The following is a 22,672-nucleotide window of genomic DNA, read 5'->3' on the forward strand; positions in this document are numbered from 1 at the left end:
CTGGCTGGGAGAAGGAGCCAGTTCCACCAGCCCCTGGGCCTTTGCTGGAGGCAAGGTCAGTCAGCCAGGCAGCACTTTTTGGGCAGGAAGGATCTGTCAGCCTCCAGCTGGTGGAAGAGGACCAGGGCGGGGGTGAGCAGGGCCTTGACTCTGAAGGACTTGGAAGAGGAGGGAGAGGGAGTGGAGGCCGGAGTGGAGAGGATAGACTGGCCCTGAGGCATTTGCATTCCCAGCCCGGGGCCTGGACTTCCTGTGTTTGGCTGCTGTTTGGAGCTTGCTGATGATTAATGAGGAAATACGCACTCTGAAGAGCTTATAGCTCCCTGGAGTGTGAGGCCACGTCTGCATTTATAACACAGCCTGTGATGTGAGACAGCCATTTTGTGAGGAACTTTGGTTCTGGTGAGGCAGCATCAGGACTCTCTAGAGGCCAGACAAGAGTGTGTCCCTACATTTGTATGGAGAGAGGACAAGAGCCACAAAGAAGCCTTTAGGAAATGAAGCACCCTTGCTGAAGCCCTCCAAAGGGTTTACCTGTCATCTGGGGTAAGACAACTCCAGTTTTTGGCTCCCCTGTGACAGGTGTTTGTCAAGTGAGTTTCTCCATAGGGCCCCTCAAGCCCCGCACAGGCCGTTATCTGGGTTTCTCAGGAAAGTGCTGGACATTTGCACACATGATCTTCGCTTTCCAACTTCCACAGAGTTAAAAACTACAAGCGTGGGCTTCTCTGAGAGTTCAGAATTTCCGGATGGTTTCTAATCAGTGAGTGTCGCTTTCACAGTGAACTGTTCTTGGGATGGGTTGAAAGCTGAGACTTGGCTGAAATTTGGTGGGCTGGCAGGGGTGGGGTCAGGATTCAAATAATAGAAAGTTTTTAAAAAAACTTTTATAGACTTCGAGGGTACAAATACAGTTTTGTTACATGGAGATATTGTGCAGTGGGGAAGTCTGGGCTTTTGGAAAGGACTGACTCATGACGTCTGCCATTCATTGGACAAGCTTGTAAATGCCTTTTCCACCCTCTAATGAGAAGCCTTAGGGAAAGTAGAATTGTCCCAAAGTCTCTGGAGGTTCTGAGAAGACAGACCCTGAATGCAAGATGCTCAGAGCTGGAGTCTTCCGAGTGCAGGAGAAATGCCAGCACCTTTTTATTGAGCTGTGGAGGTGTCCAGGGAGCCCCTTAGCCCCTCGCATGGTTTTTGTTACAGCTATTTCTTCCTTCCTTTTTTCTTAACTTTTAAAAAATTTCAATAGTTTTTGGGGTACTGGTGGTTTTTGGTTACATGAATAAGTTCTTAAATGGTGATTTCTGAGACTTTAGTGCACCTGTCACCTGAGCAGTGTACACTGTGCCTAATATGTAGTCTTTTATCCCTCACCCCCTTCCTCCCTGAGTCCCCAAAGTCCATTGTGTCATCCTTATGCCTTTGCATCCTCATAGCTTAGCTCCCACTTATAAGTGAGAACCTATGACGTTGGGTTTTCCATTCCTGAGTCACTTCACTTAGAATAATGGCCTCCAGCTCCATCCAAGGTGCTGCAAAATACGTTATTTCATTCCTTTTTTTTATGACTAAGTAGCAGTCCATGGTGTATATATACCACATTTTCTTTATCCACTCATTGGCTGATGGGCATTTAGGTTGGTTTCATATTGTTGCAGTTGCAATTGTGCTGCTATAAACATGCATGTGCAAGCGTCTTTTTCATATAACAACTTCTTTTCCTTTGGGCAGATACCCAGTAATGGGATTGCTGGATCGGATGGTAGTTTTACTTTTAGATCTTTAAGGAACCTCCTACTGTTTTTCATAGTGGTTGTATAATTTACATTCCCAGCAGTGTAAAAGTATTCCCTTTCACCACATCCACACCAACATTTATGGTTTTTTCTTTTATGATAATTCTTGTAGGAGTAAGGCAGCATCTCATTGTGGTTTTAACTTGCATTTCCCTGATTAGTGATGTTGAGCATTTTTCATATATTTGTTGGCTGTTTGTATATCTTCTTTTGAGAATTGTCTATTCATGTTCTTTGCCCGCTTTTTGATGGACTTATTCTTTTTTTTTTTTTCCTTGCTGATCTGTTTTAGTTCCTTGTAGATTCTGGATACTAGTCCTTTGTTGGAGGCATAGTTTGCAAATATTTTCCCCTACTCTGTGGGTTGTGTGTTTACTCTGCTGATTATTTCTTTTGCTGTGCAGAAGCTTTTTAGTTTAATTAGGTCCTATTTATTTATTTTTTGCATTTGCTTTTGAGGTCTTAGTCATTAATTCTTTGCCTAAGCTAATGTCCAGGCATTTTATTCTGATGCCGTTTTCTAGAATTCTTAGTTTTGGGTCATAGATTTAAGTCTTACATCTATCTTGAGTTAGTTTTTGTATAAGGTGAGAGATGGGGATCCAGTTTCATTCTTCTATGTGTGGCTTGCCAATTACCCCTGGATCATTTATTTAATAGGGTGTCCTCTCCTCAATTAATTTTTTTGTATGCTTGGATGAAGATCAGTTGGCTGTAAGTATTTGGCTTTATTTCTGAGTTCTCTATTTTGTTCCATTAGTCTATGTGCCTATTTTTATACCAGTTAACAAGCTCTTTTGGTAAGTATAGCCTTGTAGTATAATTTGAAGTCAGGTAATGTGAAGCCTCCAGATTTATACTCTACGGTTGTTGGGAAGAATATTCTGTAAATATCTGTAAGTTCCATTTGTTCTAGGATATAGTTTATGTCCATTGTTTCTTTGTTGACTTTCTGCCTTGATGATCTGTCTAGTGTTATCACTGGGATACTGAAGTCCCCCACTATTATTGTGTTGCTGTCTATCTAATATCGTAGGTCTAGTAGTAATTGTTTTTAAAATCTGGGTGCTCCATTGTTAGGTGCATATAAATTTAGGATTGTAATATCTTCTTGTTGGATTAATTTTTATCACTATATAATGTCCTTTGTCTTTTTTTTCAACTGTTGTTGCTTTAAAGTCTGTTTTGTCTGAAATAAGAATAGCTACTTTTGCTTGCTTTTGGTTTCCATTTGTGTGAAATATCTTTCTCCAACCTTTCACCTTGAGTTTATGTGAGTGCTTAGGTGTTAGCTGCATCTCTTGAAGATAGTAGGTATTTGGTTGGTGTTTTTTTGTTTTTTAGTCCATTCTGCCATTTTGTATCTTTTAAGTGGAGCATTTAGGCCATTTACATTAGGTCAATATTAAGATGTGAGGTACTGTTGTATTCATCATGTTAGTTGTTACCTAGATACTTCTATTTTTAATTGTGTTATTGTTTTATAGACTCTGTGAGATTTATGCTTTAAGCAGGTTTTATTTGGGTGCATATCAAACTTTTGTTTCAAGATTTAGAACTCCTTTTAACATTTCTTGTAGTGCTGGTTTGGTAGTGGCAAATGCCTTTAGCATTTTTTGTCTGAAAAAGACTTTATCTCTCATTTATGAAGCTTAGTTTTCCTGGGTATAAAATTCTTAGCTGACAATCATTTTGTTTAAAGAGGCTAAAGATAGGACTTCAATCCCTTCTGGCTTATAAGGCTTCTGCTGAGGAATCTGTATGGCTATTTCCCACCAACCTTGAGCAGGCACTTGCCCCCTATTCTGTTTGTTTTTGAGCTTCTTGCTGTTGCCCCAAACATGACTTTTCTGCCACTTTTGAAGATTCCATTATCAAGCTGTTTCCAATAATCCAAAAATAAAGGGCTGAGTGAGATCTCAAAAGCACCAATTTTCTTTCTGACAGGACTAGCTTGGTGAGTCCTGGCTGATCTTCTGAGTGTGTTTGCCTCTCGTCAGGACAGGGAGGAATTGGTGGGTGGCTAAATCCTGTCTATTTAATACAATTTAATAAGACTAAAGACTTTAAGAAAAAAAGATTTTTCAACTAAGTGTAGGTAATTCAAGTCTGCTGTAATGAAATGAATGACAAGTTAAATCTCAAGTCCTGTTCAGACTACCCCATAGGGATATTAATGAACAATACCTGGCATATGTCTTTAATTAAAGCAGCTTGTCTGATTTCAGTTAAACTTGAAATCAGCTTTATGACAGTGTTCCAACTGCATACACCCTTCAAATGCTATCCCCTCTCAAATCCATATCTGTAGCAACCTCACTGCTTGGTTCCCGGAGCTCTGAGGGTGTTTTTGCACTGCCTGCCCTGTGATTCTGCTAGACTCCTCTTTCATACAGAGATGAAATGCAGATGACATGTGAGGATGTTGGCAGAATGGAGTGTTGAGTAAGTTAAGCAATCTGTTCTTAGTCTGTTGCCTGACTCTACCTGTTTGTCAGGGACTAGAAGTCTTTCCTAACAGATCTTAATCTATTGCTGTGTTGTTTTCTGTAACACTGGGTTCACACTTGGCAGTGAATGCTTTTGGTAAAATATGTAATTTTTTATAACTAGATGACTCAATTTCTCCTTCATCCTCTGCTAGAGCCTGACGTTCCAGATGACTACTTGTGGAGTTGTGTTAATCGAACCTTAAAAATTAGTAAATGATGGCCAGGTGTGGTGGCTCATGCCTGTAATCCCAGCACTTTGGGAGGCCGAGGTCAGTGGATCACAAATTCAGGAGATCGAGACCATCCTGGCTAACACAGTGAAACCCCATCTCTACTAAAAATAAAAAAAAATTAGCCGAGCATGGTGGCAGGTGCCTGTAGTCCCACCTACTCGGGAGGCTGAGGTAGGAGAATGGCATGAACCTGGGAGGCAGATCTTGCAGTGAGCCAAGATCGCACCACTGCACTCCAGACTGGGTGACAGAGCGAGACTCTGTCTCAAAAAAAAAAAAAAAAAATTAGTAAATGATTTATTTGACACTTCATAATTCTGGATTTTGGATCAATCTGGGAAGGCTGTGATTTCATTTTGGTTTGTGTACAGCTGTTGTACAACTTGCTACTGAGGCATATTTGTATGGATTTGCTGAGTCTATTGTAGATTATTGCAAGGGGCTGGGTCCCACAATGAAATGGTGCTGCCGCACAGGTATTTCAAACCTTATATTAAATTACAGGCTGGGAGTGGTGGCTCATGCCTGTAATCCCAGCACTTTGGGAGGCCAAAGCAGGCGGATCACCGGAGGTCAGGAGTTTGAGACCAGCCTGGCCAACGTGGTGAAACTCCGTCTCTACTAAAAATACAAAAAAAATTAGCTGGGCATGGTGGCGTGTGCCTGTACTCCCAGCTACTTGGGAGGCTGAGGCAGGAGAGTTGCTTGAACCCGGGAGGCGGAGGTTGCAGTGAGCTGAGATCGTGCCATTGCACTCCAGCCTGGGCAACAGAGCGGGACTCGGTCTGAAACAAACAAACAAAAGAATTACAGACACAAGTAGTTATAGTTTAGTGCACATGTTGAATTTTGTTTTCTAAAGACCTCAGAGAAATAAAGGGGTGGAAACCCCACATTCTTTCTCGAGGCTGTGAATACCCAGTAATACACTTAAATGCTAAATGCAGGTCATGGGCATGAGAATCTTTGCTGTCCTTCACGCTGACACTCTGGGTTTCATTAAGTAACTTGGATGAGATGTCCGCAGATCAAGGTGTGGTAGTTGTTTTCCCATCACAGTTTCAATTCTTGTATTTTTGCTTCTGGGTTGGCTGTGGGGTCTGCCTTCTAGGGCCTGTCAGAAAAGAAAGGAGACTGGAGCCCTGGATGTGTGTTGTCAGCACATTATAAAGTCTCTCCTCAAAGTCCCTGATGGGACCTGGCATCTCATATTCTGGAGGGACGGGTGGACGAGACTCGCGGGGCTGTGGAATGTGTGTAGATGCCAAAGCTGAGATGAGAACCGTCCGGGTCACTGGACTCCACTCATTGGTGCTGTGGAGGAATGTTTGCAATAAAGAGACCCTTTCCTGAGGCTAAGGAGTGTTGTTTTGCAGGTGGTTCATGACATGTTCAGCACATAGGTGATCTAACCCTGAATCTTCCAGGAGGATACATCAGTACTGGTGAGTGTCTTGGATAAGCCTCTCCTAGGGGAGAGAAAAAAGCAAAAAGGAAAAAATGCAAGGGTGGAGGGTGACCAAGAGGGCATCAAAGAACAAAGGGGGTTGAAAGAAGGAACAAGAGGTATACGTGGCAGAATCCTCATGTGCTGTCAATAGTCTGGCCAGGCCTTACCCCATCTATCCTGGCCTCCCTGAACTCTGACCTCACCCCTTCCACCCACCCCTCTCTGCCACAGAGCCTTCTCTGCAGTTCGTCAAGCACAGCAGGCACAGTCCCCGCCAAGAGCCTTAGTACCTGCTCTTTCCTCTGCTGCGAAAGTTCTTCCTGCAGGTGTCCAATGCGGTGGCTGTTGTCTCACCTCATTCGCTGTGCATGGTGCACCTTCCCGAAGGCCTTTCTCCGACTACCCTGTTTGAAGTGGTAGCTGGTCCCCCTCCTTGCCCTGTTTCTCCCCACACCTATTGCCACCTTCTAATAGGCTATATCATCTATTTATTCATTCGGTTGCCTGTCTTTCCTTTTGAGAATGTGAGCTCATGAGGGCAGGAGTTTTTTCTCAGTGATTAGTGATTGAAATGAATGTAATAAGCCCGTGATCTGCATTTTGGTCAGTCATTCAGAGGTGAGGCTACACTATCTGCATCCCTTCATGATGCAGGTGGGCTGGCGGGTGGGGTAAGACGATTTCATCCAGTGATTCTCAAATTTGACCAGGCACCAGAATCATCTGGAGGGCTTCTTTAAATCCAAAATTCTGGGCCCACCCCAGGGGTTTCTGATTCAGGAGGTCTGAAGTGGACTCAGAAATGTGCATTCTTTTTTTTTTTTTTTTAGAGTTTCGCTCTGTCACCCAGGCTGGAGTGCAATGACGTGATCTCTGCTCACTGCAATCTCCGCCTCCCGGGTTCAAGCGATTCTCCTGCCTCAGCCTCCTGAGTACCTGGGATTACAGGTGCATACCACCACACCTGGCTAATTTTTGTATTTTTAGTAGAGATGGGTTTCGCCATGTTGGCCAGGCTGATCTCGAACTCCTGACCTCAAACAATCCACCTGCCTTGGCCTCCTAAAGTGCTGGAATTACAGGCGTGAGCCGCCGCGCCCAGCCTGTGCTTTCTAACACTTCCCATATGAGGCTGCCCCTGTCCACACTGAGATGCGCCAATCTAATGTGTCCACAGGCACACACCAGCTGCAGGGGGTGGGGGTGGCGGTGGGCACAGAAGACTTCTGAACAGTAGATGCTCATCAGTGATGGGGTGTTGCCAGCTTGCTTTATTTTCCCAGGGCCAGGAAGAACATATGGAGGTGCAGGGCTGCGGGAAAGCCGTCCTGACTGTGCTGGTCGTCCTGGCTGGGCTGGCAGGTAGGGATCGCCTGAGCTTGATGGGCTGTTCACCAACGTCCACTTGGAGTGTTGGGGGAAGACAAGGGCCACAGGAGGCCGCTGGAACACACAACTGCCAGAAGGGTCTTTCTCAGCCACTTCCCACTGCATCCCTTCCCATGGCGACCTCTTCTGTGGGGCCCATTTCCTCCTGCATCGACTCGACTCCCAGAACGGTCCTTCAGGTGCATGGGATCTCCCCCATCCTCACCAGGGCCATCACTGTCCTGGGAGTCTGCATTAGGTTCCTTCCCACAAGCTGTTGCACCTGCTGAAATATCCCTTCCCCTCCCTTGTTTCTCACCTCTTCAATTTCTATCTGGGCTTCAAGGAAGACCTGACTCAGAAATCACCTCCTCCCTGAAGCCTCCTAACCCTTGCCATTTTCAGGGTGAGAATCTCAGTTTCCATTTACTGACAGGGTAAGGGTTCTGTTGTGTGTGACACTTCCTCTTCCTCACCACCCCAGCGCTCTCCAATGGTGTCAGCTGGAGTGAACTCCTGTGTGTGCAAGGCCTGGGTCTCCTGGTCAGACTACTTTCTATGCAAAAGGCATAGTGTATAGTCTATACACTATACATAGGGGTGCTGGGAGGAACTGGGGTTTTCACAGCCAGCTTTGGTTTTCATTAGGTTTGTTTAGTTTCCATTGCTTCAGGGGTGTTAGTTTTGTGTTCCCAACTAGATTATAAACTCCTCTTGCATTCCTGATGGCAGTGACTTGAAGGCATTTATTTGAAGAATAATAGACATACAGAAAGGGGCACATGTCATAAAGGTACAGCTGGATGACTTTTCACAAAGTGAGCACATTTGTATGATCGATGTTGAGACCAAGAGCATTCAATGGACAACTCCCTTCCAGTTACTCCACCCCACTCCCAGTGACCATCATTCTGACTTCTAACTGTGTAGACACGTTTTGCTTGTTTTGTACTTTACAAACATATCTACTCTATTTTAGGTGGCTAGACAATGCGTTTTACAATGCTGGCCATGACAGTGTTTGAAAGAATAAAATGGAATCAAATAGAATGGGCAGTATCAGAGTGTGTTGCCTGCCTAAGAAATGTTTTGTGACATTTTGGCTTTGGGTCTATTTACACATTAAGTCTAAGAGCACCAGAATGTGGTGTCAAAATGTGTTTGGGGATGAAGATATTCTAAAGGCCTGTAGTAAGCAATGCAAAGCATTCTGGAGGTGCTTGTTAAACATTTGTTTGTAGAATGGAGAGAAAGACAAGGTCCCTGCTTGTATAGAGCTTAGGGACTGACTGTAGGCTTAACAAACTACCCTTAATATGCATCTTAGGTATATGGCACTGTATGGCCCTATTTCAGCCATGGTTACCAAAAACTCTTCCAAAGGTTTGGTGGGCAGTGGATGAACTCTGGGTCTAGTGTTTCTGAGATACTTTTTCCTGAAAAAGCTGAGGCAGGCTGGGTGTGGTGGCTCACGCCTGTAATCCCAGCAGGGAGGCTGAGGCAGGCAGATCATGAGGTCAGGAGATTGAGATCATCCTGGCTAACATGGTGAAACCCCGTCTCTACTAAAAATACAAAAAATTAGCAGGGTGTGGTGGCACGCAACTGTAGTCCCAGCTACTTGGGAGGCTGAGGCAGGAGAATTGCTTGGACCCAGGAGGCAGTGAGCTGAGATTGTGACACTGCCCTCCAGCTTGGGTGACAGAGCAAGACTCCGTCTCAAAAAAAAAAAAAAAAAATGCTGAGGCATACGTGCTGTTTTGAGGGCATGGAGGATCTGGGTTGAGGCCTGGAGGTGGCTATTTCAGGAGTGGAGAGTATATATGGGCTAATTCTAGAGCTCTTGAGGGTCCATCCCAAAATTTGTAATGAATGCAAATTTGTAATGAATGCAAATTTGTAATGAATACCAAAGCATTCAAATGCTTCATGTTGGAAAGTCTTATGGGTGGAGTCATTTTCATTTGTAGATATGGCTCTGAATATCCATTATCAACCTGTGTGTGCACCCATAAGTCTCTTCCCAGCCCTCTCCTTGCCACCTTTCCTACTGTATAATGGGTTATATAGAACTCAGCCACCATGTTTATTCACTCAGTACATATTCACTGAGCAGTTGTTATGGACCACTTTGTTGCAGGCACTGGGATGTAAGGTTGAGCAAAACCAGGCATTGTTCTTGTTAACATAGAACTTAGAGCCCAGTAGGGAAAACAGGCATTAATTGTGAGTAAAAGTAATTACAAAACAACTACTGTGACAATTGTAACCCCCGGACAATCAGGCCAGGGGTTAGAGACTGCATTGCAGGCCGGTCACTGCACATGTGAGAGCCCTGAGGCCAGAAAGAGTTCGTGAGGTTGATAAATTAAAGGAGGTCTGGTGATCGGAGGGTGAAGTTTGGGAAAAATTGTAGCTGGAGAGAGAGTTGATGTGGGACTGAGTCAGGTCTTTTTTTTTAGACGGACTCTCGCTCTGTCGCCAGGCTGGAGTTCAGTGACGTGATCTCGGTTCACTGCAACCTCCACCTCACATGTTCAAGCGATTCTCCTGCCTCAGCCTCCCGAGTAGCTGGGACTACAGATGCATGCCACCACGCCCAGCTAATTTTTTGTATTTTGAGTAGAGATGGGGTTTCACCATGTTGGCCAGGATGGTCTCGATCTCTTGACCTCATGATCTGCCCACCTTGGCCTCCCAAAGTGCTGGGATTACAGGTGTAAGCCACCTCACCTGGCCCATCATGTCTTAAAATATGATAATGTTAAGAATTATCTGTTTTTATCCTAAATGATGGAAATCTTTCAAACAAAGTCTGGGCAATCCTAAGCAAAAAGAGCAAAGCTGGAAGCATCACATTACCCAACTTCAGCCTATACAACAAGGCTACAGTAACCAAAACAGCATGACACTGGTACAAAAACAGACACATAGACCAATGGAACAGAATAGAGAACCCTAAAATAAACCTATACACCTACAACCATCTGACCTTTGACAAAATCAACAAAAGTAAACAATGGGGAAAGAACTCCCTATTCAATAAATGGTGCTGGGATAACCAGCTAGCCAAATGCAGAAGAATAAAACTAGGCCCTTACCTCTCACCATTCAAAAATTAACTCAAGATGGACTAAAGATTTAAATGTAAAATTTCAAACTATGAAAATCCTAGAAGAAAACCTAGGAAATATCCTTCTTGACATGGGCTTTGGCAAAGAATTTATGGCTAAGTCTCCAAAAGCAATTGCAACAAAACCAAAAATTGACAAGTGGTATCTAATTAAGCTAAAGAGCTTCCATGCAGCAAGAGAAATTGCCAACAGAGTAAATGGATAGCCTACAGAATGGGAGAAAATATTCACATATTCACAAACTAGGCATCTGACAAAGGTCTAATATCCAGAATCTGCAAGGAACTTAAATCAACAAGCACAAATCAAATAATCCAATTAAAAAATGGGCAAAGGACATGAACAGATACTTCTCAAAAGAAGATGTACAAGATGGTGGCATGAATAGGAGAAAGGGAATCTTTCCTTTCCTTTTCTTTTTTTGAGACAGAGTCTTGCTCTGTCGCCCAGGCTGGAGTTTAGTGGTGTAGTCATAGCTTGCTGCAGACTCAACTTCCTGGCCTTAAGCAAACCTCCTGTCTTGGCCTCCCAAATATCTAGGACCACAGGCACATGCTACCACACACGGCTATTTTTAATTTTTTTGTAGAGATGGGATATTGTTATGTTTTCCAGGATGGTCTTGAACTCCTGGCCTCAAGTGATCCTCCTGCCTTGACCTCCCAAAGTGCTAAGAGTACAGGTGTGAGCCACTGCATCCAGCTGAAAGGGAATCTTTTCAGTGGTGGGTGGCAACCAGTTGTTTACTCAGAGAAGCCTGGTAGGACAGGAGAGAAAGCAAGAGGGCAGGGCTCGAGATATGGATTTGAGAACTGGAGAGAGTTGGCATAAATAAGACTCTTCCAAGTGGATAAACTCCCGTAAGGAAATCGTGTAGCCAGCAGAGGCCAGGATGTTGTGTTGGGTGACTGTGGACAAAGAGTCAAACTTCGTAAAGTGTTTGAAGAGATTTATCCTGAGCCAAATATGAGTGGCCAGTGGTGCGTGACAAAGCCCTCAGGAGATCCTGAGAACATGTGCCCAAGGTGATCAGGATTACAACTTGGTTTTATACATTTTAGGGAGACATGAGACATCAATCAAATACATGTAAGATGTACATCCAGGCCATAGGTAGATTCAAAGATTTTCTAGTTGGCAATTGCTTTAAAGAGTTAAATAAACACCTTAAAGACCTGAAAACAATAGTGGGGAATGTCCGGGTTAAGGTAAGGGGTTGTGGCGACCAGGGTTCCGATTATGCAGAGGAAGTCTCCAGGTTGCAGGCGCAGAGGGAATAGATTATAAATGTTCTTATCAGAGTTGATCCTCTCCTGGATCAGGAAAAAGTAAGGAAAAGGAAGAGGATTCTCTTCAGAAGGTAATTTTCCCCATAAGAGTCAGCTTTGCAGGCCTATTTCAAGATATGGCAAATAAAACATATTGGGGGTTAAATATTTTGATTTCCTTCTTTACCTGTCGTGTGATGCTATGCCAGAGTCAGGTTGGAAAGCAGGCCGCATTCATTATACAGTGTTCAATGAAACCCCTCTGATGACGGTTTGTAGGGTGGACTCCCCAGTCCCTTAGATAAGAATTTGGGCAAGAGAAGAAAAAGATCAGCCATTGGTCCTTAGTGACAACCATAGCTAGTGGCCAGAGGGAGGTTCTCGGGCAGGAGGAGACATTGATCTTTCCCAGTGCTCTGCCCCCCATCTGACTGTTCGCTCTATAAAGCAAAAGGGAGAGCAAAGAGGAAAGGGAGGTTTTAAGTGAGGCAGGTGACTGTGGGATTCAGGGTCTTCTTTACAGTTTTCTCCTATTCTGTACAGGGGAAGGTTACTGCTGATAAGACACAGCTGAGAGAGGGATGAGCTCCCGGGACCTAAAGTGACCAGAAATACAGCTCCTGAGTCTTGAGGCACAGCTGTAGTGTGGTTTACTTAGGGTTTGTTCTAGCAAGGACATTAACCTTCCTCCAGTGTTTATTCTGAAGAAGTGTTTGGCTGGCCTTCCTCACCTCACTGCCTGACCTTGCAGTATGGAAAAAATACTGATCATCGTGACTCTTAAACAGTTAGAGCTAAATGCCTAGCTAAACACAGGTAACACAGTCAGGGAAATTTGGTGTTTAGGGTTGGATGCCTCCTGTTTCATCTGAAAGTCAAATCAAAGTCAAGAAGTTTCCATCTGGTGTAGCTCCGTCCTCCCTCCTTTTCATCTCCCAGCTGCAGAATGGGGTTATTTGGCCTGCACAGATTGTATGATTCCGTAGTGACACCTGTGGCCTCCGGGGTACATAAAGACTGGCCTTGGAGTGAAATAATCTCAGCACTTCGCACAAGGCACTGGAAGGAACTGTGGTTTCAGAGGGATGCTTGTTCTGTTGGCATTGTGTGGCCCGGACTTCTCACAGGGTGAGGCTGGGGCTCACCCACTCCATCATCCCCACACTCACCCTGCCGGGCTCTGTCCGCTTGACTGCCATTGACCCGAGGTGGGAGTGCAGGAGGAGTGTGGTTATTACATCATGGACCCTCGGGGCGCAGACTTGGCTATTTTCTCTTCTTCTTAACAAGCAATTCAGAGTTCATGGAAAGGGCATTGTGGCTTCCTTGGGGGAATTGTTTTCAAATTCCATTTCTCACACTTAAAACAAAAATCAAAGATCAAAGAGATCTTGGATCAGAGAGTCTTGCCTTGAGGTCAGGGAGAATACCTAATCTGAGTTGTGTTTTAGAGTCATACTTTCTCTCTCTTTTTTAAATGATGTCCAGGGACAAAACAAAGAGTAGTAATCATGTTTATCCAAATGCTGGCTTAGCCTTAGTGAACTCTCACCTTCTTCAGTTCTGCCTCTCCCAAGCCAGTGGGCCCCTCCTCCACCCTGGCATCCTCGCCTCCTGGTCCTGCTTCTGGAGGGGACTGTTCCTGGTGGTGGCTTACTCCTTCCTTTTCACCTGTTGTTCTTGCAGGGGCAGTTCGGCCCCCACAATGTGCCTGGGTACGCAGGTGAAGTGCTAATGTGCTACTGTGTGTCCAACGGTGTGATTCCTCCCCAGAAACCTTTAGGGCTATAATGAGATTCTTTTAGAACCTGCCTTGCCATTTTTTTAGACAGCGTCTTACTCTGTTGCCCAGGCTCTAGTGCAGTGCTGTGATCTCGGCTCACTGCAACCTCCGCCTCCCGGGTTCAAGTGATTCTCTGCCTCAGCCTCCCAAGTAGCTGGGCTTACAGGCACCCACAACCACATCTGGCTAATTTTTGTATTTTCAGTAGAGACGGGGTTTCACCATGTTAGCCAGGCTGGTCTTGAACTCTTGACTTCAGGTGATCTGGCTGCTTTGGCCTCCCAAAGTGCTGGGATTACAGGTGTGAACCACTGCATCTGGCCTACCTTGCCATTTGACTTTACAAGGCAGAAGGAAAGGGAGGAGCTGCAGTTTTTGGGGCTACTCAGTGTATATGATGGCAGGCTACCTGGTTCACCCACAGGGATCCCACAACACCAGAAGGTAGTAAGACGTGTTGCAGTCTCATTGATGGGGTGGGCACAAACTAGGAGAAGCCACGGTATGTGGTCTGTCAGGGTGTCTTCTTGCTATAAACTCTGAATGACATCAGAAGGGAAAAGAGTATGAAATTCAGAGCAGAAGGTCTGAGTTTGAGTCCCAGCCCCACTGCTGTGAATGCAAATCCTGGGATGTTGCCAGTTGGCAGAGTTGGTTTTTTATGGAGGCTCTGAGGGAAGGTCTTCCATGCCTCTTCCTTAGCTTCTGATGTTGCTCCAATCCTTGTCATTCCTTGGCTTGTAGATGCATCACTCCAGTCTCTGCGTCTGTCCTCACATGGTGTTCTTCTCTGCAGGCCTCTGTGTCTCAAGTCTCACTCTGCATTTCTCTTATAGGGACACCTGTGAGTGGATTTAGGGCCCATTCTAAACCCAGGTTGATTTCATCTTGAGATCCTTACCTAATTACATCTGCAAAGACCCTATTTTCAAAGGTTCCATTCTGAGGATCTAGTGGACATGTGTTTTGAGGAATACTATTCAACCCAATACAGCCGTAGAGTTAGGGGGTAGAGTGGAAAGGAGGGCATGGCAGTGGCTTCCACCGGAAGCTCCTGATCTGCCAGTGAGAGCTGGTGTTAGGATTCAAAAGACACAGTCTGAGCCACTGGATGGACACCTCGGGGGTTACCACTGGTAAATACAGAAAGGTTACAGCACACAGTTGATTTATGGAGATCCATTCATTTAACAACTTGAAAAATTGGCTACCTTCCAGGTTCTGGATCTGGTAATGAAGTCATAGAAGGCCCCCGAAATGCAACAGTCCTGAAGGGCTCCCAGGCTCGCTTCAACTGCACTGTCTCCCAGGGCTGGAAGCTCATCATGTGGGCTCTCAATGACATGGTGGTGCTGAGCATCAGGCCCATGGAGCCCATCATCACCAATGACCGCTTCACCTCTCAGAGGTACGACCAGGGCGGGAACTTCACCTCGGAGATGATCATCCACAATGTGGAGCCCAGTGATTCGGGGAACATCAGATGCAGCCTCCAGAACAGTCGCCTGCATGGATCTGCTTACCTTACGGTCCAAGGTGTGTATGCAGGTGGCTTCTGGATGCCACGTCTGAAGTCCATTGGGTTAAATTTCAGAGGGCAGGAAGGACCTTCTAAAGTTCATGCCACGTATGATGGCAGACATGGTCTACCTTCAGTTGGTGTTGACCTACAATTATTCTGAACTGATGAATGTTTTGCGGTTTATTTGTCGCCTCCTTCCTCCCTCATGCTCTCCCTACCTCCTCCCTTCCTCTTGCCTTCTGCCCCTCTCTTCCTTCTTTCCTATGTGCTCTAGCCTTCAGTTGGCAATAGGCTTAGAATTATTCTGGATGGACTAATGTTTATTGTTTTGTTGATTTATCTCCTTTCTTCCTCACTTCCTCCCATCTTTCCCTTTTTCCTGCTTCATTCTCTTTCTCCTTCCACCTATGCTTTCCTTCTTTTTTTCTGGTTAAGACTGATAGAGACAGATTTTATCACTTCCTCTTTGAATCCATTTCAGTATTTAATAGCCTTTCTGGAAACGTATCCTGGAATTCTTCTAGGGCCAGTTGCAGTCATTTTTCTTTGATTTAGAGACAGTTGGCAATCACTGCCCTTTCTCTAGTTTTTCCATATACATGATTATATTTCTCTGCTTGCATCATTTATCAACTCTGAAGCATGCTTTAACTCTTTCCTCTTTCCAGCAGAATCCCCCAACTTATTTCTCTACCCTGCCTCCAACTACAGTGGGATAGTCACTATAGTCAAAGTTGTGTGTTCACCAAATATATCAAGTCATTGAGAGAAAAGAAAAGAACAACCAAAATTTATAATAATAGATAGCTTATTTTTCATTTTAGAGGTAATTTGGGGGTGCTGAAGATAATGTTACACAGTAAAAAAGTAAAAGGATGCTTTACGAAGATTTGGAATAGTCTTACCAAAATTTAATCACTTTGCATTCTTTAAAAGTGTATCTATACTCTATTTAAAGATATAGAGTGCCTGATTTCCATGGCAGCATTTCTTATAAGAGAATATATTATATCTTATAAATTATTTCTTATCTCTATGTATTTACTTGTCTGGAAGAAATTCCCAAAGATTTTGTTCATATTTATGTTGCTATGAAATCAGATTTGATAACCTTTGGTGGAGACATGTCTACCTATTTCTATGTGTGTTTTAAAAAATTTTTTTTACTTTAGAATTTTAGCTAAATTAGTGTGCCTTTTGTGTGTTTTTAATTTTGTGTAGTTTAATTAGGGGCACAATTATATTTTCTAAGTAAGTGATTTTATAAGGCTATTTAGGACTGTTGGCCTACGTTGCATAACCAGATTCTTATTATGATAATTTGTGATATAAGAGAAAGAACAGAGGAAAAAAGAATCAAAGATATAAATTCTGGTTTTGGCTTTATCAGTTATCTATCAGAGAGACCCCTGAGATGGCTCAATTTCTTCATCTTTAACCTGGAGATGAATCTTCCCGGACCACCTCATGGGTTTGCTGTGTGGATCAGGTGAAAAAATGGCTAAAGATGGTTTGATGACTCCAAAGTCCTGTCTGATTCAATTCCCTGCACATTAAGTTGGGAGCCAGAGTGGTCTAGTGGTCAAGAATGCAGACTTGAGGCTTGGCTGCCTGGGTCCATGTTACTGCTTTATGACAGTGTGTGACCTGGGACACAATTACTTAATGACTTTGAGTCCTAGTGTCCTCATCATAGGGCTGCCGTGGTGTCAGATGAGTAGGTCTATGTAAAGCCTTTGCCACACCTGGCTCATAGCAATCACTGTATGGCCATTTGCTGTTATTTATTGTGCTCCCAATAAAAGCATGCCATTGTGTTGGGTATTTAAGAGTGACTCAAAGAGGAATAGAATAAGACACAGTTTTTTCTTTTAGAACCTCACAAGAAGAGTGGATAATGCAAGTTGCACAAATAATAGGGATGCCAGCCACGTAGATGCTGGCAAGTGAGATGGAAGGGAGGCAAGCCCGGGTTCCAATTGGGAGGGAAGCTGACAGAGTCAATAAAGCCTTCATGGATGATTTCGTGGAAAAGGTGCCATTAGAGATGTGCCTTCCAGGTCTGTAGATGGTAGACAGAATGGGAAAGCAAGAGAGGAGGAGGGCATCCCTGGAGCAGGGAAACACAGGATCACAGGCATGGCTTATTACTGCTATACTTATGACACATCACATTCAGAAACCATGTGGTTTTGTAGCATCTTTTCCCAAAGTCACAAGTCTACAAATTTGTCTGAATCCCCCTAACATGACTTTTTATATATTGGTAATTATGGTAGTTTTTGGTTTTAATGCAGATGGAAGAGCAAGTGTCTAGAGAAGGCAAAGACTTCTCCAAGATATTGCGAGAGGAACCCATAGAGCTTGGACAGAACTGCATCCCTTTATCCTCGTCTCATTGTTCTGAATGGCACTTAGTTCCTAGAGGAGCAAATGTTCTCTGAGCAACAGGGTCTCCCTCAAGGGAGAAAGAATCTTGAAAAATGAGGAAACAACCATGAATTATTCTATGATTTTTTTCCCCTCCTTATATGTCAACAAAATAGAGATGACATAATTCCAAATTGAGTCATCCGAAATCCATGTGAATATTCTAGTATCACATTTGTATAAAGGGTTTGTCATGCTACTGGATAACCTTTGTGAAAGCCAGTGGGGGAAAGTGGAATCCCAATTGTACACAGAAAAAGAATATCCTTCAGATTGCTGAGTTGGTCCACTTGCTGCCTTAGCCACCAAACAATCACACGCCAAACTCTAGACCTCTTATGTTTTGAGGGCTGCAAGGACTTGAGTTCAAGAGCTTCTGTTATTAACTGAGACAATATCATTCCTCCCAGTTCTGTCATCTTAAACCGTCTCTCTGTCAAACAAAACAAACACAAAACCCTTTAGACTAAAGGGACAAACCCTTTCTCCACTCCTTGTTGCATTTACAGTAGCCCTTGAATTAGAAAGTGCCTTTCTTATTCCAAGGGAATACTCAGGAAGGAATAATTGGGAAGCTGACATTTCAGAGCAAAAAGATCTTACAGAGCTGACCCAGTTCACTGTAGTCTGGGGACTCCTCGATGTACCCTGAGATCATTTCAGGGTGGTCTGTGAAGTCATGATTGTTTTCATAATAATATGAAGATTCCTATTATTGTTGCCTTTTTCACCCTTCTTCTCACAAGTGCACAGGAGAGCTTTCCACTGTACATTGGGAAGGTCTGCATAACTCAGCATTTTCCAGATGACTGAAGTGTAACAAAATCATGCAAGGATAAAAGGTCCATTCAAAGTGCCAGATAGTGCAATGGGTTTCAACGTAACAGAAAATGAAAGTTCCTTGGTAGAGTTTCAGATTCCACTGTGTAACAAACATTTAAGAAACCTCAGCTGGGAATGGTGGCTCACACCTGTAATCCCAGCACTTTGGGAGGCCCAGGCAGGCAGATCACTTGAGCCCAGGAGTTTGAGACCAGTGTGGGCAGCATGGTGAAATTCCATCTCTTAAAGAAAAAAGTGCTGGGCACGGTGGCTCATGCCTGTAATCCCAGCACTTTGGGAGGCCGAGGGGTTGGATCACCTGAGGTTGGGAGTTTGAGACCAGCTTGACCAACATGGAGAAACCCCATCTCTACTAAAAATACAAAATTAGCTTTGCTTAGTGGTGCATACCTGTAATCCCAGCTACTCGGGAGGCTGAGGCAGAATAGCTTGAACCTGGGAGGCAGAGGTAGCCGTGAGCCAACATGGTACCATTGCACTCCAGCCTGGGCATCAAGGGTGAAAGTCTGTCTCAAAAAAAAAAAAGAGAGAAAAGTAAGTTTTGGTACAGTATTCAAGAATATCCACAATTATCTGAAAAAGCTATTAAATACTCCTCACTGTTCCAACTACATATCTGTGTGAAGTCAGGTTTTCTTTACATCCTTCAAACAAAGCAGTATATTGCAACAGACTGAATGAAGAGACAGCTATGAGAATCCAGCCAGACATTACAGAGATTTTTATAAGTATAAAACAATGTCACTCCTCTTATTAATTTTTTTAGTTTAAAAATGTGATTAGTTTCCATGAAAATTTGTTAATCAAAATTAACGTAATTATTATTTTAAAATATATATATTTTAAAATAATTGTTTAACTTTAATTTCAAATATGATAAATATTGGTAGATAAAACCCACACAAATGAAAGGTCTTTGGAGTCCGCAGTGATTTTGAAGAGTGTAAAAGGTACTGAAACCAAAGTGTTTGAGAAGTGCTGATCTGGTCAAACTATCTCATTCAGTAAGTACAACAAAGAGAGCCAAAAAAAAATTCAGCGACTTGCCCAAAGTGATGACAATTTTCTGGCAGAACCAAAATTGGGAACAAATTTTTTGATTCTTAGTTCAGTATTCTTTCCATTATGTTGTGTAGTCCAGAGTTTCAGCATGTTTTTGCTTGGACATATATGTATACACATTTCACTAAGGCTGTGTCTTTACTGGGGCCAATCCTCAGGCTGTTTTAGTCACACTTGTGAAAACAAGTATTATTTTTATATGGGTTGTTTGCAGTATGAATGCTGACCTATGCAAGAGTGTTCTTAATAAAAAAAAACTTATCTAAGTTATTCTGATACATGATTTGGGTTAGTTATTTCTATAAATATTAGATTGGAATTCGATTTAATTTGTAATGAGAAACCTATGTTAAGGCAATGTCCTAGGAAGTTATGTTTAAGACCATATGACCCTAGAAATAAATAAAAATACATCTGATTGACTAAAACTCCAGGGGAGACTTGTGTCCGACTCTGGGCTGTGTCCTTGTCACAGTGAGAAGAAGGTGAAGCTCGTTTCTCTTTTTCCCTTTGCTCCCTGGACAGCCCAAGATAATTCTGTAGCTCACCTCAGGGATTGTATAGCCCCCTATGGCAGGCACGCTCCCTTTTCTTTCCCACATAATTATTTCCCCCTAGTTTCTGACTTTTATGAAGCATTTTCTATGTAACTTTGTGCTTTCTTGTGAGTAACCTCACCTGCTTCAGAGACCCTGGCAGGTGTACAAAAAAGACCCAGATAAAATCTGAGTTAAGATTTCCTAGTAGAGACACAGCCTCTTTGGGCTTGGGAAAATAGGTCTCACAAAATGTAATTTGAAGCAAAACTTTTTTTAAAAAAAGAGAAAAAGAAAACTTAGAAGTGAGAGGCACGGTCATGTCTTCAGTGTGTTTCTCTCTTTTCTTCTTTAGTTATGGGAGAGCTGTTCATTCCCAATGTTAATCTTGTAGTCGCTGAGAATGAACCTTATAAAGTTACTTGTCGAGCCTCGCACTGGACCCGGCTCCCGGATATTTCCTGGGAGCTCGGTCTCCTGGTCAGCCATTCAAGCTATTATTTTGTTCCGGAGCCCAGCGACCTTCAAAGTGCAGTGAGCATCCTGGCTCTGACCCCACAGAGCAATGGGACTTTGACTTGCGTGGCTACCTGGAAGAGCCTGAAGGCCCGCAAGTCTGCAACTGTAAATCTCACTGTGATTCGGCGTCCCCAAGGTAAGTGAAGATGTTCTGCTTTATATGAAATGAATGATTATTTCATGCTTCAATATTATGTAGAATGCTCCTTCATCCACGATGCCTGGAAAAATCATATGACGACTTTGATTTTGGGTGGGGATGATAAGGCCAATCACATCTGCTGTCAGCTTAATAATCTTATACCCTCATCTGCTTTTTAAATTCCATCTTAAAGTTTTTTTTCTCTTATTACATTTGAAAACCATTTAGAATCTTGCCAATTATTTATCATCAAAGAGCATCAAGTTTGGAGACAAATGCTTGAATTAAACATTTTTTTCTCTAGCTTTTACCTACCACTGTTTCAGTTTGATCCCACCCCCTGAGCCTGTATGAAGCAGGTCCTCATATTGGAGGAGGGTGTTCAGGTCTCCCTGGATTTCTTCCAATCTTAGTGGAATTATAATGCTTCATTTTCTTCCCCAGCAAATCCACAATGTATTTGACAGTGTCAAGTCTATATGTATATAGTTTAACTTGACTAAGTGACATAACTTTAAAGTTTAGATCCCCCTAAAGAATCTCCTGTGGGGATTTTGGTGTACCAGACACTCTAACCAAATTCCTTGAAGGGGCCCATAGTGCCTGTGAGCTTTGAGTCAGCCTGGACAGGGTGGGCCCGGGGTGCTGGAGATTGACTTTAACTTAACATTTTACAAAAAACGAAGCGAGGCCTAGAGAATTCTGTGCTTTCATCCGGGTCACACAGCCAAAGTGGCAGAGCTGGGCCTAGAAGCTGAGAAGAGCTTTTCTTCTCATCTAAAGCTTTTCCCACCATGACAACACCTTTACCTGAGATCTTCCAAAGTTCAGAACAAAGCCATAGCCAAAGCCAAATAATGATGGTAACGATAATAAACGGCATCCTATAGCCCTTACCAAGTTATCAGGCACTATTCTGAGCACTTCTCAAGTATTCGCAGAATTAACCTGCCTGACAGCCGTATGAGTGTTGCTGTTATTCCTATTGTAAAGGCAAGGTGACAGGGACAGTGCTGTTGGGATTTTGCCCACGTCTGTAGAGTGAGTAAATGACAGGGCAACCTCTACTCACCTGTAGAGTGAGTAAATGACAGGCAGTCTGTCTCCAGAAACTGCTCACCTGGCAACTCCGCCCACCATGTGAGCAGCCACTTGGAGGGTATATGAGGTCCCATGGCTGCTGTAACAGAAGCCCACAGGCTTGGTGGCTTAAACAGCAGAAATGGATATTCTCACTGTCCTGGAGGTTGGAAGTGTCATCAGGGCTGGTTCCTCCTCAGGGCTGGGAGGGAGCCTCTGTTCCTTACCTCTCCCCTTGTTCCTTGTGGTTGCTGGCCATCTTCCACCTTCCTTAGCTTGTAGAAACATCACCCTCCTCTCTGCCTTCATCTTCACTTGGTGTTCTCCCATTTTTTGGGGTCTTTTCTGAGATAAACATTTTCGAACGGTACAGGTTATTTTTGCAAGATGCCTCTCAATTTGGGTCAATTTGGATCAATTTGGATCAATTTGGATTTGTCTAAACTTTTTCAACATACTCTGACTTAGGTTACATATTTTTGGCAAGATATAGGTAATATCATGTGGCCACAGGATGACAATTTTCATTGGCATAAGTTTGACCCTTTGGTGAAGGTGGCATACCCTGAATTTATCCAACATAAAAGTACCTTTTTTGACTTTATAATTAATATGTAGCCAATAGATATTGTGGGAATATCCTGTTTACCCACAGCCTTTCACCTAATACAATTTAAAAAAAAAACTTTTATTTTAGGTTCAGGGTTACACATACTGGTTTGTTGTATAGGTAAACTTATGTCACAGGGGACTGTTGTACAAATTATTTTATGACCTACATACTAAGCCCAGTACCCATTAGTTATTTTTTCTGCTTCTCTCCCTCTTCCCACCCTCCACCCTCAGATAGACCCCAGAGTATGTTGTTCCCCTCTATGTGTCCTTGTGTTCTCATCATTTAGCTCCCACTTACAAGTGAGAACGTGCGGTATTTGGTTTTCTGTTCCTGTGTTAGTTTGCTAAGGATAATGACCTCCAGCTCCATCCACGTCCTTGCAAAGGAGATGA

General features: G+C 43.5%; 1 protein-coding gene across 4 annotated transcripts in view; it reads left to right on the forward strand.

Moving 5' to 3' along the window:
* Positions 1–6,826: 6,826 nt before the first annotated feature.
* The window catches only part of IGSF5 (immunoglobulin superfamily member 5), a 47,101-nt gene continuing 31,255 nt past the window's right edge, over positions 6,827–22,672 (forward strand). For 3 of the 4 annotated variants that reach the window (XM_054542556.2, XM_054542557.2, XM_054542555.2), the window contains exons 1-3: positions 6,827–7,339; positions 14,749–15,066; positions 20,279–20,578. In XM_054542556.2, the coding sequence (XP_054398531.2) occupies positions 7,228–7,339; positions 14,749–15,066; positions 20,279–20,578 (730 nt within the window). In that variant the 5' untranslated portion in view covers positions 6,827–7,227. The remainder of the gene's footprint in view (positions 7,340–14,748; positions 15,067–20,278; positions 20,579–22,672) is intronic. The other variant, XM_063720905.1, reaches the window with a different exon arrangement.

The sequence above is a fragment of the Pongo abelii genome, chromosome 22, assembly GCF_028885655.2.
Source record: "Pongo abelii isolate AG06213 chromosome 22, NHGRI_mPonAbe1-v2.0_pri, whole genome shotgun sequence".
NCBI classification, from domain to species: Eukaryota; Metazoa; Chordata; class Mammalia; order Primates; family Hominidae; genus Pongo; species Pongo abelii.